We start from the raw sequence: 14,964 nt of genomic DNA on the forward strand, positions 1-14,964 counted from the left end.
GGGTCCGATGGCTACGTACTTACCGAAAACGAAGAATCCCACTAAGAGAAGGTGAAAGGTTAAGAGATGGTCCACGTTTCCTACTAAACATTTTCCTATCCGATTGGATCGCACCACGAGCCCACCTTGAAACCAACCCGACCCGATTCGACCCAATCAGAAATTGCCTACTTTGGCTGCTCTCGATAATACTAACAGGAACTTGTCCAATTCAGTTAGGGTTTGGTTATGATGACGGGCCCAAGAAATATCGGATTTTTCTGATCCTAGTTAACATTAAAGATGGTCCAGTCCGACAAATAGCATTGGTGATGTTTTTGCTGACAATTACCGAACAATAATAATCAAACTGCTTTTGTTTTCTACATAATTATATATATATATATATATATATTCTATATATATACATTAACAATAAGATGAAAGAGCTCTACATGCTATGACATTCGAGCATCCAAAACGAATACACATTAACTATCAAAATTTGTCTAATTAATGAAAAATTATTATTTTTTTCCTCCAAAGTTTGAATCTTTTTTTTTGTTTTGTCAAATAATTTGAGGATCTATTCATTTTCCGTTATTTTTGTAGAGAAACATTTCTTGATTGTTCTTTTTTTTTTAGAAAGTATCTTAGAGAAATGTCTACCTATATAAGTATATATATATATATATATATTACTGGCTAATACCGTTTATATATAGAAATTTCTAGCTAGCTACATATTACTAATAAGTAAAAGTATAGATTTATATTATCACACCTAAATACGTAAATTACGTGTGAAGATATATTTGAATTTCAAAATTTGTCACAACATTATAACTAAATGAACTTTATAAGCCAACAAAAGAAAGAATGAAATACAAAGAGAGATAATCAGAAAACATTATTGGACAAAATAGTGATAAAATGAACTGAATTATATAGAATGCTCATGAATTGGTATCTTTAAAAGAAAAATTAACAATGAAAGTTATATTTTCTTTCGAAATAACTATGGCTTTAAATTTTAATACACAAGAAGAGAAGATGTGACAGATCATGCTTTCGTGACTTATCATTTTAATAAGCTCTCTTATAGCTAATCAAGTCGCTGACTATTTTCGTATATAGAGATATTCAAGGACGTTTTTAGTGGCTAGACAAGGATCACAAGTCACAACCATCCTATGGTCGGACCTTCGTTATAGGTGGTCGTCGTGTGGTATTTGTTGTGGCTCAATTTAGTTTAGATAATGGTAGAAGCGTCAGATTATATTGGGTCAGGATATGGCTCCCAACAATGTTCAATACCTCGACTTAAACTAGGTGTTGATTACTACCAGTTCAAGTTCTCCTCTACACAAGTACAAAAATCTAGAACGATCGAGGATATATATGCTTGGCTGCTTGCAAATCTATGTCTCCAATGAACATAATGAGGACTCTTTTTCTCATTTTTGGGATAACAAGCAATGGCGAAGGTGTTTACTTTCATTAGGAAATTATAAGTATTAAATCAGTTTTGAAAAGAAAGACAACAACAATTAAATCAGTCTACTTTATGTGAATTTGCCAATTTCGAGAGTTTCTTAATTAGAACGTGTTTAAATCCATTACTGTTTGACCTAAAACTAGATGTTGACCAGATAAATGTAACTGAATTTGAATTTTTCCTTTTTTAATAATTATTTTCAAAATATTATGGGTGTATGCAATTGTGATTAAAATTTGTTGTCAAAAACAACTCATTTGAACATTTCTACGATATTTATGTAATTAGAAAAAAAACTATTCTTGAGACCAGTGAAACTAATTAACTATTATTTTAGTAATGCTGTCTTTTTTTTTCTCCTTTCAAGTAAATTTATTTAAATTCAAATTTTTTCTACATATTTTAGAGAGAAGTTTAAACCAGAACGACATAGATGTCTGCCGAATCATAACCGGAGGAAAACAAAATGCGTAACCCTACCAAAAAGAAATACAAAACACTAAAAACAAAACAGAAAAACTTCAACCTAAAATAAAGGAGTTTGAACATAAGTAACTAGGCTTAAATCTTATTAAACAGTCACACAATTTAGAGTTATCCAATCTGTATATAGTTTTTCGTTATTCCCAAAATAATTCTTAACTCTAAATATATATCTACTTTATCAACTATACAAAATTAGATATCGAATTTGAATGCTTTGGAAAAAGAAAAAAAAAAATAAACGCGTAAGATCTAGTGAATGTGGTCATAGAGATGATTGGTCACCTAATCAAATATTTTCTCCCTAAAAAAAGAAGTAACAATAATTTTTCTCACAATTTCCTCGAAGAAGAAGAAGAAGAAAGAAAACTTTTTTAAAAATGTCAAAATCTCAGAAAACTAAGAAACCAATCACATTCGTCCATATATTTTTTTTTCCCTCTTTGCGTTTTTTGTTTTTCTTCATCCCCATCACTACTCTTCAGATTCCGGGAATAAAGAAAAGGGAGATAGAAAGTTTCAATCTTTTTGTTAGGCGGAGATGGTTACGCCGAACTGGGAACTTCAGGGTTGTTGTAACCGGAATCAAAACACTTTCCTCATCACCATCGGAATCTTCACCGTCGTTATCCTCTTGGTCAGTTTCTTCTAATAAAGTTTGAAACTTTAATTGTTTTTTTTTTTTTCGATTCAATCGAAGATCCAAAGCTAGTCAAAAGGGTATCTGATTTTAGTCTTTATTGCAACTATTGACCTATAAATTTCATTCAAAATTCACAATTTGGGTTTTTTTTACAGCTATGGAGGACGTTTCTGTTGACTCCATTTAAACTCATTACGGTGTTTTTGCACGAAGCGAGTCATGCTGTTGCTTGCAAGCTTACTTGTGGAGATGTAAGGAGCTCTCTTACTTCAACTACTAACTCTTCATTGAATTAATTATAAAGGTTACAAATTTTGATTGTAGGTCAACTGGAACCCTTGAAATTCAGTTTGAAAACAAGAAATGTCTCCTTGTATTTGCAAAATCTTGCTTTGCAATAGGCAGAGAAGAGTTTCTGGTTTCCTTAGATAGATAGATAGGTTATTGCTTTAGCAATGGTGTCTCTGCGTTCTCTCTGGACATGACTTGTTTAGCACAGGTAGTTCTGTCATTAGTCTATGAAGCCAAGACACATAGTGAGTCCACTTTAAGTAATGCAGCTGGTCAAGCTTAGTTGTATGTCTAATATAACTAGCCTTGGACTGAATGTAACAGATTTAGGGTGTTGAGAGTTGGTTAGTGAAGGCTAGGTTTATAAAGATGTCTCTGCAAATTGTTTGGGGTTTAGATTTCTAGTAATTGATTGGCATTTTGGTTTAGTAATTCTCCCTAGTTTGGTGAATTTTATAACAAGAGTGTACAGCTTCAGCTCTTACTATAGTTCTGATTGTGTTATTCTAGATTGATTGATGCGTATGCAAATTTTACCTTATGATGAAATCTACATACTGCTTGTATGAATCTGCAAGTTTTACTGCCCTGAACAAAACTTTGGAAAGTCTAGGTATAGATTACAGATAATACCATCAAATATATGAACCATCTCCGTGTAAAGATCTGCAGCTCACAGTCGCATATAATGTGGAGAATGTTTTTCTATTAACATATGTTGTTCATTTTCGTTACTCATTTCCTTATTGAATCTAAAGGTGGAGGGGATGGAGGTGAATGCAAATGAAGGGGGTTCGACAACAACACGTGGTGGCATTTATTGGCTGATCTTACCTGCTGGCTGTAATGCCCAATCTATCTATCTCCCTAACCCATTTTTTTTTGGATTTAGACTGTTCCTATATTGGTAGATTTAGGTGAAAGGGCTTAAAGTGTTACCATTTTTTGTTGTTTGAATTTGTTTATAGATCTTGGGTCATCATTTTGGGGAATGGCTTTGATTCTTGCATCTACCAATCTGCTTACAGCAAGAATAGCTGCTGCTGGTCTGGGTCTTGCTTTATTCATCGTCCTCTTCATTGCCAAAAACGTAAGCAGAAGTCATTTTTTCTCTTATCATCAAAGTTTTATTTCCTTCAAAAAGTCATCAACGTTAACCATTGAGATCTTCAATTTTGACAGTGGACGCTTCGAGGTCTTTGTATAGGTGTGTTATCTTTGTATAAGTTACATTTTCTTTTTTAACTACCCAAAATGCTTATATAGTTGTTATAATCTCAGGTTTCATAGTTTTCCTCGGTGTCATCTGGGTTCTACAAGAGTTAACTACAGTCAAAATTCTCCGTTATGTCATTCTCTTCATTGGTAAGAGATACCAATAAAACTCTAGTCTGTCTTGTTAACATTCAGTTTCATTTAAGCTTATATAAAAGCCGGATTCACAAAATTGCAGGTGTGATGAATAGCTTATTCTCAGTTTACGGTATGTAACTATTTTCTCCCTATGCTTCACTTTAAGTTAACGACTTATGACCAATAATAATGTGGCTGCAATGCAATGGATGGATATTAGATATCTATGACGATTTGATATCTCGGAGGGTCCATTCGAGCGATGCTGAGAAGTTTGCAGAGATCTGTCCTTGCTGTACTGGTTGTGGCTGGGGTGTCATCTGGTAAGAATTTTAATACAACTCTCAATAATCACATTCTGAAAGTGAATTCATTCTTCTAACAAACTGTTTTTTTGTTTTGTTTCAGGGGAATGATATCTTTTGCGTTTCTTTGTGCATCGCTCTATCTCGGCCTAGTGATCTTATCGTAAAAAACAGTATTCTTTTATGAATCTGTTGGTGTCTCTCACTCTCTCAGGTTCAGATTCTTCCCAGTGACAACAGTTTGGTAAAAAGCTTGATTCTTTAGATCCCTTGATGTGTTTGGGATTTACATTTGATTGAAACTGTAGGGTTTATTTGAGAGTTTGTATTCTTTATTGAATAGGATTCATTAGAAATTTGATTTGGTCTGTGTTTATGTTTGTATTGAAACTTCGTTGACTTCTTCAACAGAGGAAAAAAAAGTCCGTTGACTTTGGTTAAACTTCTCATTATTGAAAATTTGAAACTTGAAATCGTTCAAAGAGTGAATAAAGCGTCAAAAAGAATGAGTTTATGTTTATATGGTTCATATAGTTTTTTGTAAAAAAAATAGAATGGTTTTGATGATAATTGTCGTAATTAAAAAATTGAATACAAGAAAGAAACTATCAAGTTTCGTAATTTATATAAACAATTCAACGAAAAAAGTCTTTCAACTTTGGTCAAGTCCATTTTCAATTCTATCAACACGAGACGAACGTGTTTAAGTTTAACCACACGTTATTGGGTCTTCTATTTTTTCCCATTTATTAATACCCCAAAATTGAAGAAAACTAGTCACTAACACGGTTTGAATTGGCCATAATTTGAAGGATTATTACGTTGAAAAAAATTCCGACGTACCAATGAACAACCTAACCACTAATAATGGTGCTTATAAGTATTTTCTCTGATATAATGTTTCATATCATGTTCAAAATTATAGTACGATTAAACTTTACTAGAAGGCGTCGAATAACCAATGTCATTAAAGAAAAAATTGAGTTTTTCAAGAATTTTGTGGAGATGTAAACTAAGTTGACCCAAATACCTATAGTATATATGTTCTTATGTCTAGATGCTCTTCTCCTAATATGTTGGAGATATGCCATTAAAAGATGTTGAGACTTTAGGCACCAAGAACCGGAACGGGTTCGATAGGTTGAGGAATACCAAACCGAACACCAACTTGGAGTCGTACGTGGACCAAAAAAAAACTCACCAAAATCAATAAGATACAAAAAGAAGAAGAAGAAGAAGAAGAAGATTTGGAGCATAACGAACTCCACGTCACCGCCAAACTTTTTTCCCATACCATTGACGACGTCCACCAACAGTAACCCTTCATTCTTTATACAATTCCACTCCACCGTCACATTCTTTTTTTTTTCGTTTTCTTCTTCTTCTTTTGATTTCTCAAAATTACATATATGGATTACAAATTAATGATAAGGCTTGTGAGTTTTTTTTGTGTGTGCAAAATGAATGGCTTATGAATTTTTTGGCGTAGAAAAATTCACAGTTTATAGAACCTATATTCACATATGAAGATGTCCTCGTCATGCAACTTGTAGATGGAAGTTTGTAAAAATACTTGCATCCACGATTTAAAGTATTATCATTATGCATGTTGTATAATTGAACACGTGGTGTAAAATTCTTGGATAATCACGTTTGATATTGTAGATAGTTTATTTGGGTTTTAGATTTAAAAAAAAACATATAAACGTATATAGAAAATTAGAAATTAATCCACGTAAAAATTTTGGATTGCTATTAATGTCTATTAATAGCATTTTTTATAGAAAAGGTAATAATGTTGACTTGTAAATAAAGTAAGAAAAATAAGTTCTGTCATTTCAGAAGAGGAAGTACAGTATGTCACATGTAAAATGGATCATGGATACTTTTCGTGAGAACTTCCCACAAGGAAGCCATTGACCTCACCTATCTCAGTTTCCAGCTTGGCCAAATTTATTATTTATTTTGTAAGTTATAAGAGCTTTACGTATAAGATATTTAAGGCTACATGTTAAGAGAAATTTAATGATTTTAATATGCTTGGAATATTCTGGATTTAAAATATATGGTAATGCATCATCCAAAGGTTTGAATAAATTGATTTGACTGTTTTTAATTTTATTTTACATGAAAGCTTCAAAAAGATTACAATAATATCTGGTTTGGTGTTGGTAATATAATTATTAACACAATTTGATAAGATAACAGATAATAATGTTTTTGAAAATCTTATGAAAAATATATATATATAGTTTCATAAATTAATAATTAGATAATTTATAAAAATAGATAAATATATATCTAAATTTTTTTAGTGAAATATGACTAGCTATAGTATTATTTGAACGTATATTTTTGTTAGAGCTTATCTCTAATATGTCAAATGACATCAAACAAATTCGATGTTATCTTTTTTTTTTCCTGTGGCCGAGAGAAACCATATTAAATTTCAAACCTCCGTGGCCAATGCTACTCGAATCCAGATGGCAGCACTTTTCTCCTTTTACCAGTGGACCAAAGCGACTTGGTTATCTTATTAAATTAAATAAAAATATAAAAAATCTATAAACGTGATAATTTTTCTCTTACGTATAAATTCTAGAAGGATATAGATTATAACACAATTTTTTTTAAAAAATGAACGTTTAAAATCATCACATTTTAGTTGAATCTCATTATAAACTATATATCAATAAAATATCTTAATCCTAGATTACGAATAATACGTTCACAAAAATGAACGTTATAACTTGTAGCATAGTCAATAGTCAACAACTTTTCTGAATTTGTTTAGGATAGGAGTTCAAGAGGAACTATTTTAAAATTGTCGAAACGATAGCCATTAGATGAAGTCAGAGCCGAGAACCATAGTGTTTCAAGCGAAAACACGTTTAAGGTAATGCTCAACGCAATAAAGATTCTATTAATTATAGATTTAAAACATGTTTTCTCTTTTGGGAGGAGAGGAAGCTCATGATGTCTCTTTCGAGAAATGATTGTCTCTTCCAAGAGGAAACTGTTATCTCTTCTAGATTGAAGTCTTTTTTGCGTTCTAGGTGACAGGGAAAGAAAAAATGTACATAGCAACCATGTGACATATTATGTATAAAATCTAATTTTTGAAAAAAAAATTCCATCCCAACAAAAGTTTTGATGTGGCAAACAATGTAACTTCCATATTGTACATTTGATTCATTCCATATCATTAATGTTCAATTAATATATGATAAGAAGAAAAAAAATATGGCAAGTTTGAAAATATGATTCTTACCAATATTTATCTTGATTCTCATTCTTATCTTTTTCCTTTTCTCAAGTGCTATATATATATATCCAAAATAAAACACGCAATTTCTGTTTTAATTACACACAAAAAAAAAGAGTTCTCAAGTTATCTTCCAAAAATGGTATTTACCTCTATTTTCAGATTTCTCCTCCACGTCTACTTGATAGTCATGGATTGGTTACAAAGACGAGGCGTTCTCATCTTGTTCACACGTAAGTACTCCTTTTTTTTTGGTGCAACAATTCACACGTAATTATGAATACTTTTCACAGACAAAATCTTAATTTGTTAAATAGTTTTCATAATTATAATTCAAGGAATTCTCGTGAGCCTATTTTTCTAAATACAATATAACTAATGCATATCTTAATTTCTACATAAAGAAACACATATTTACTCACTTGCTTCTTTATCAATATTCTCCTTTCCATATTTATATGATTGCATTTTTTTTTAACCCTCTTGCAAGAAACACATATCATTTATTATTTATATATATTACACACAGAGAGGTTACAAGAAAAACCCATTCATCAGTCTTTTATATTATTGTTATCTGTATTCTCCTCTCTGATTCATCGGCAACAAACAAAAAAAATGGGTGCAGACGCAATCCAAACGAACGGTCACGATCAAGCCAAGTTGTTAACCGGCGGTGAAAAGATCCAACGGCTGAGATGTTTCGTCAAGAACTACGAATGGGGCAAACTCGGACCGGACTCATTGGTTGCGAGACTCCAAGAGGCGAATTCAGGAGGAAAGGTCGACGCGGCGGTTCCTCACGCCGAGTTTTGGATGGGTACTCATGAGTCTGGACCGAGTCATGTTGAATTCGGGTCGGGTCAGAATGAGGGTTCTGATAATAATAAATGCATGGTTACGTTAAAATCGTGGGTTTTGGATAATCCGGATTCGCTCGGGTCCGGAGTCGTGGGCAAGTGGGGTTGTGATCTCCCTTTCCTCTTCAAGGTACCCAATAATAGAAATCTTGTTTTTTTAGATGGTCAATTCCTCTGTTTTTTTTGTTTGCTCTGTTTTAGAAGATGGTTACATTTGATTCTGTTTCTTTTGTGAAAATTTTTGGATTTTGTCTGAGTTTTGAAGTTATAATTTATCAGTTTCTACCAATCAAAACATTGGATGTACAGATTCTATTTTATAGTCAGTTTCTCTGTTTCTTTTGCTCTGTTTTTCTTAGTAAAATTTGGGGTTTTTTTTTTGTGTATAAGTGTTTAAAGCATACAGATTTGTATCTAATGAGAAGTGTGTTTTGGTTATTGAAATGTGAAATTTTTTTTAGGTATTGTCAGTGACGAAAGCATTGTCGATTCAGGCGCATCCAAATAAGGCCTTAGCAGAGAAATTGCATAGAGAAGAGCCTCTTCTGTACAGAGATAATAACCACAAGCCTGAGATTGCTCTCGCTGTCACTCCTTTTCAAGCCCTTTGTGGTTTTGTAAGTCTTAAGGTACGGTACTCATTTCAGATCTCTCTCTCTCTGAATCTCTCATTATCAGCAAAAACATTTGTGTCAGTCTGTGGTTCAGATTAAAGAAACTGAAATTGACTTTAGCATGGTTTGATTGGTTTTGTTGGGTGCAATCAAGGGTAAAGATGACATTGGAGTATGGTTCAGATTGGTTGAGTTTAGGTTGCGGTTACATTATTAAACCGAATAAATTTATTTTGGTTATTCTGCCTTTTTTTTACATGTGCTACAAAGCTAAATTGAACCGGTTCTGTACCTCTGTTTGATTGGTTTTGTTGGGTGAAATCAAGGGTAAAATGAACCGAATACAAACCAAACCATTTCCTAGGTTTATTCCAGTTTGATTTGGTTTTTATTAGAGTATGGTTCATATTGGTTCAGTTTAGGTTGGGGGTTACATGGTTACATGATTGGGATTTGGTTATTTCGGTTATCTTGCCTTTTTTTACATGTGCGACAAAGCTAAATTGAACCGGTTCTGTACCTATGTTGAATCCAGGAGCTGAAGGAGGTTATCACCAATGTGCCAGAGATTACAGAGCTTGTTGGAAGCAAAGCTACAGGTCAAATCTTCAAAGTCAATGAACACGATGAAGACGTAAAAGTTAAATCGGTTGTCCGATTGATCTTCACGCAGCTGATGTCTGCAAGCAGCAGCGAGACAAAGCAAGTGGTATCTCGGATGAAGATTCGTCTTATTTCAGAGACCAAACACCGTGAATTATCGGATAAGGAGAAGTTAGTTTTGGAACTGGAGGAACAGTACAAAGGCGACATAGGTGTGATATCAGCCTTCTTCTTTAACTATGTCAAGCTTAATCCTGGAGAGGCTTTGTATCTGGATGCGAACGAGCCACACGCTTACATCTCTGGGGACTGTGTCGAGTGTATGGCGGCTTCGGACAATGTAGTTAGAGCTGGTCTTACTCCTAAACACCGGGATGTTCAAACACTTTGCTCTATGCTTACCTACAAACTGGTAACTTTCTTTGCACGTTAACGTTTTGGTAACTTTCTTTACACGTTAGCTGTCTGGTTTATTGAGTAACCGGTATCGGATTTGTTCAGGGGTACCCGGAGATTTTGAAAGGGTTTCCTCTAACTCCTTACGTTACGAGGTATCTTCCACCATTCGATGAGTTCGAAGTAGATCACTGTGATCTTCTTAGAGGAAAATCGACGGTTTTCCCAGCAGTACCGGGTCCTTCGGTTTATCTGGTTATTGAAGGAGAAGGGAAATTACAAACCGGTTCAACTCAATTGTTGGTTAGCCAAGGAGATGTTTTGTTTGTTCCAGCTCATAACGAGATTCACGTAACCGGTGAAAGTGATTTGATGAAGCTTTACAGAGCTGGAGTTAGCAGCAGATTCTTCCAAACGTTATAGGCTAAAATTTAAGAGCACATTAACTTTATACTAGTTACTATATGCATATAATTTGATAAACATTCATTGGTACCAAATCTATAAATTTGAAGGAACTGTGTTGTTTAATTCCCCGATGGCCCATTGCAAATTAAAAAGTTCAAGGGGTTTTTTTTTTATATATTTCTTTTTATTTAAACGAACTATATATGTGATTGTAAACCTTTATATGTTAAACAATGTTAACATAATATATATTGTCAGTTTGTCACATGAATGTGGTAATTGATGAAATTCTAATGCAAAACCGGTAATAAGCAATGAGTGTATTGGTTGTTGTTCCTTATATATTAGTTTATGTTACATCGAACTTTTTTTTGTGAAATTTCGAACACATTTTCTCAGTATGATGGTCCCTATAGCCTATTATTATCAATGATCTTTACTCTAAATCGATAATACATCTTTTCTAGGACTATTCTATTTGGAGATCTGTGTTGGCTAACAGGTTCTTCGACTGGTTAGGCATTTCCGAAAACTAACTAAAGCTAAAAAAAACTAAGACGAATCAAAATGTCAAGCCAATTGAATGATAAGAGTTTATGATGATTCAATGTGCTATGTTCAGTTTCCTGACTTTCCAACTCAAAATCAATTTGACAATTATGGATTGTTAATATTTTCTAGGTCATATCATCATTTCTGATGTGAGAATCTGAGATCCTAACATGATGTCGTGACTCATGAGTCAATGTAGAATCTCACCATAGTCTACTATTTCTTTTACATCTTTTAAGAAATTTGCACTTTTTTTTGTAACATTGGTTGTTCCGCTTGCCTCATCATTCATTTATAGGATTAAAGAAGTCTTTCTTTTTCTTGAACAAACAGTAAGTCTTTCTTTAGACAGTGAGTCCATACATTCTTAGTATATTTTTGTTGTTCTGAAATCTAATTTAAAAGTGTATTTGTATTAATTAAAATCAAGATTATCATAGTGTTGTTTGGTATGCTTAAATTAGTACGTTAGTATAAGAGCTTTGGGCTTCTTCATAAACTTCTTAAACATCTCTTCTTCACATTAAATACTAGTTTTGTACATGTGCGGTGGTGATGGTAGCTTTGTAACGACTATTGAAGATCATTAAATACACATCATAACTCATCCCATATTTTAACTCAAGTTGCAATCAATCAAACCCGTTATGGCAACGACAACTAATTTGAATTGGAGCAAATATTATTTATTGATTAATAAGAATTGTTTCTTTTTTTTTTGTAACTAATAGAAATTGTATATTTTTTATGTTAATCGGCATAAAGATTATAATAATAAAAAATTATTAAAGCCAATATTATTTAGATATATATAATCTTATCATATAAGAAATTATTTGTTACACTTTATCATATCATCTAATAAAATTATGTTTTTGGATTTTCTAGTGTTCCAGCTGATTAAGAAGCAAATCGTGGAAACGTTACGAGTTAGGTGGATCCTAATGAAACATCCTCGCATCAAAGACTTATACACTTTCACCTACTTCTCTTTGGGGCTACCCTTGACAACTAAACCGCCCGAAGTCCCTCTCGGTACCTAAACAAATGCATACGCAACGGCAACACTCCCAAATCTGAGGGAAACCAAAGCTGTACCCGTGCACGTGCGTTGGACAATTATACCACGATGTGGGGGTCCACACAACTAGTCAGACAAAATTAGGTACACCCGTGTCTCAGAGCACTTGATTTACTGATGAGAGGACATGACACACCACTCAACTCAACGACTCCACTAGTAGTGTTTTCACTTCAAATCATAAGAAGCCTACTTCTTGTTTAGTTCTTTAGTTTATTAAACATTTGACAAACTTGGTAAATCTATAGTTTAGTAGTATATTTGCGAAGAGGAGGTTTCCAAGTTGCAAAATCCTCATCATGAAGTAAACTTACTTAAAAACTTGGTCTCATTGATTCTGTTAACAACTTACTCCATTACAAACTCGTTTAAAGTACAATGAAACCATCATTACAAATCTTTATAAGCTGTTAAGAAAGACAATGATAAGACCAAGATCGCTGTTTTTACTTGCTCTGGTTGTTGGTAAAAGCTTTGGTTACGAAATGCGAAAATATTCCAACCGGGCAGAAGAGAAGGCAAAGCGAAACAGAATGCCTTGTCTCGATCTTATTCAGTAAACCATCATTATAAACTTGCCTGCAGAGAGAACCCAAAACACGCGTTATAAGAAACACGTTCTGATAGATTCAAAACCCGCTGAGAAGAAGAAGCACTCTGGAATGTACCTGGCTGCGAAAAGATCGACAACAAGAAGATGAATCCAAGCAGAAGCAAGAGTTATTTCACTTGAGAACATTTTCGCTATTCCAGACAACTGCAGATGTAAAAACAAAACTTTAGAAAACTGCAATGATACTCTTGTTTTCGAATGTTTCAAGAAAGAGGAAAAAAAAACCTCTGGCAACATGTATTTACTAGAAAACATGTATTTGAGCGTCTCAGGTGTCCAAGAAAGGTATAACAAATACGCGTATAACACGCCTAAGATGATATACGGTATGCTACTCTCCACAGACTTCTTGGTCTACACAAAAAGAAACATAATTACCCTAATTTAGAACCACAACTTCTTTTGAGTCTTCACAACAACCGCAAGACTTGAAACTAAAAACATAAACTTACAATTTCAGCTTTTGGAGCTATAATCATTAGAGTATAAAAGGGAAGAACCGCAGTAGTTCCAACTGCAAATACACTGCTTGCAATCTGAGATGTAGCTAACCCTGCAACATTAAACATATGTTCTGAGATCCAAAACCACAAATTGAATGAAAAAAAGTGTCAATCTTTAAAAGGTCACTGAGGGTTATGTTTTCAAGTTACATGAAGCTCGTATGCCCGAGCATCTCTTGTGAACTACAGAGTAAGAGTTCGATGAAACATTGTTCTGAAGAGAGATTCTTGATCCTCCGATGAAGTTCCAACGATTATCTAATCTAATTCTTGAAGAATCAATACAAAGTTCCGACCTTTTAGCCGTAATGTTGCGTTTCACCATCTGAAAATCACCAAAACAAAAAAAGTTTTAAGCTTTATTTCTTAGAAATTCAGAAACTTTCATACAAACAAAACACAACAATCAGAAACAGAGGTTCTTGAAACAGTAACATAAAGAATTGGGTCAATTAAAAAAACCCATTAAATTCTCCTATTTGAGTCAAAAGATTAAGACTTTTTTTAAATGTTATCCATAACTAAGATCCACCAACAGTGTATAAAAGTTAAAAGTTGAAATTGGGGAGAAGAAGAGTACCGAGAGAGGTGATGAAGAGAAAGGCTGAGAAATGCAAGAAGAAAAGACCATCTTTGATTCAAATCTTCAATACTAGTCTTTCCCAAAATCTGATCTTTCATTACCTTTCTTTCAACAAAACTCTTCTTCTCTGCATATATATATAAATAAGAGAAGCAATGGGGAATACAAAAGAGGATTTGAGAAGAGGAGTTAGGTTTCCCACTAAACGGAAGTGGAAAGCTAAAAAAGTAGTCTTTCACTCTTTCGTCCTCAGTGTTTCGACAATTATATGCTACACTTTTTTTTTTGTTTTGCTCATCCTTCTTCTTTTTTAAGTTTTCTATCTTTTATTTTCATTTTTTTTTTTTAAATTAAGACTTGAGAGTTTTTTTTTAATTGGGTCGTAATTTCGACTTTAATATTTTCTGTTCAATTTGGGATGTGATTCATATAAAATTCCCGTTTAGATTATGTTATAAACAACACTTTTTTTTAAAGAAAAATTCAATATTTTTGGTTCAATTTCGGATGAAATCCATATAAAATTTTGGTTAAATTATGTAATAAATAACACTTTTTTTTTGTTGGTCTTTATTCAAAGTTTAAATCTAATTTAGTATGGATTAATTAAGTACAATTTGGTTTACAAAGATATCATTTAGTATTAAGGTAGTATTACCTTAAGTTTTTAGTCCTGTTTTAGAAATCGTTAGACGCTAGTCGGACGGTTGGGCCTAGCACAATAGCACCTAACCTAGCGAGAAAATTGGATATTAAAAAGAAATTAATAGGAGACTAGTTTTAGGGTTATTTTATTAAATTAATTATTAATAAAAATATATAGTACTAAATCTATGTATAATTCTATTTATGTTAAAAGAAAAAACATCGAATAAAATATAAAACTATAGTATTGTTTTTTAAATTATGGTAAACACTTTAAAACATAATTTTA

At 32.9% G+C, this 14,964-nt stretch overlaps 3 protein-coding genes across 4 annotated transcripts; 2 read left to right on the forward strand and 1 right to left on the reverse strand.

Moving 5' to 3' along the window:
* The first annotated feature begins 1,970 nt into the window (after positions 1 to 1,970).
* Positions 1,971 to 4,994, forward strand: LOC104750501 (uncharacterized). Of its 2 annotated transcripts, XM_087491490.1 has the most exons (10): positions 2,068 to 2,597; positions 2,759 to 2,854; positions 2,928 to 3,102; positions 3,653 to 3,737; positions 3,863 to 3,984; positions 4,077 to 4,101; positions 4,176 to 4,259; positions 4,348 to 4,377; positions 4,468 to 4,570; positions 4,656 to 4,994. In XM_087491490.1, exons 3-10 carry the CDS (start codon positions 3,085 to 3,087, stop codon positions 4,717 to 4,719), a joined length of 531 nt encoding a protein of 176 aa, XP_087347616.1. In that variant the 5' UTR covers positions 2,068 to 2,597; positions 2,759 to 2,854; positions 2,928 to 3,084; the 3' UTR covers positions 4,720 to 4,994. The 2 variants fall into 2 exon arrangements, with proteins under 2 accessions (XP_087347615.1, XP_087347616.1); XM_087491489.1 differs by lacking the exon at positions 2,928 to 3,102 and having other exon boundaries at positions 1,971 to 2,597.
* A 3,160-nt stretch (positions 4,995 to 8,154) lies between these two features.
* On the forward strand, positions 8,155 to 10,963 carry LOC104750503 (mannose-6-phosphate isomerase 2-like). Its single transcript, XM_087491491.1, has 4 exons — positions 8,155 to 8,807; positions 9,139 to 9,306; positions 9,827 to 10,306; positions 10,396 to 10,963. Exons 1-4 carry the CDS (start codon positions 8,436 to 8,438, stop codon positions 10,711 to 10,713), a joined length of 1,338 nt encoding a protein of 445 aa, XP_087347617.1. The 5' UTR covers positions 8,155 to 8,435; the 3' UTR covers positions 10,714 to 10,963.
* A 1,678-nt stretch (positions 10,964 to 12,641) lies between these two features.
* LOC104750504 (protein ABA DEFICIENT 4, chloroplastic) lies at positions 12,642 to 14,331 on the reverse strand. Its single transcript, XM_010472299.3, has 6 exons — positions 14,028 to 14,331; positions 13,598 to 13,772; positions 13,397 to 13,497; positions 13,170 to 13,298; positions 13,000 to 13,088; positions 12,642 to 12,910 (listed from the first exon to the last, which is right to left on the reverse strand). The coding sequence occupies exons 1-6, from the start codon at positions 14,076 to 14,078 to the stop codon at positions 12,778 to 12,780; spliced, it is 678 nt and encodes a 225-aa protein (XP_010470601.2). The 5' UTR covers positions 14,079 to 14,331; the 3' UTR covers positions 12,642 to 12,777.
* Positions 14,332 to 14,964: the final 633 nt, after the last annotated feature.

Source organism: Camelina sativa, chromosome 16 (assembly GCF_030686135.1).
Source record: "Camelina sativa cultivar CO46 ecotype springtype chromosome 16, ASM3068613v1".
NCBI classification, from domain to species: Eukaryota; Viridiplantae; Streptophyta; class Magnoliopsida; order Brassicales; family Brassicaceae; genus Camelina; species Camelina sativa.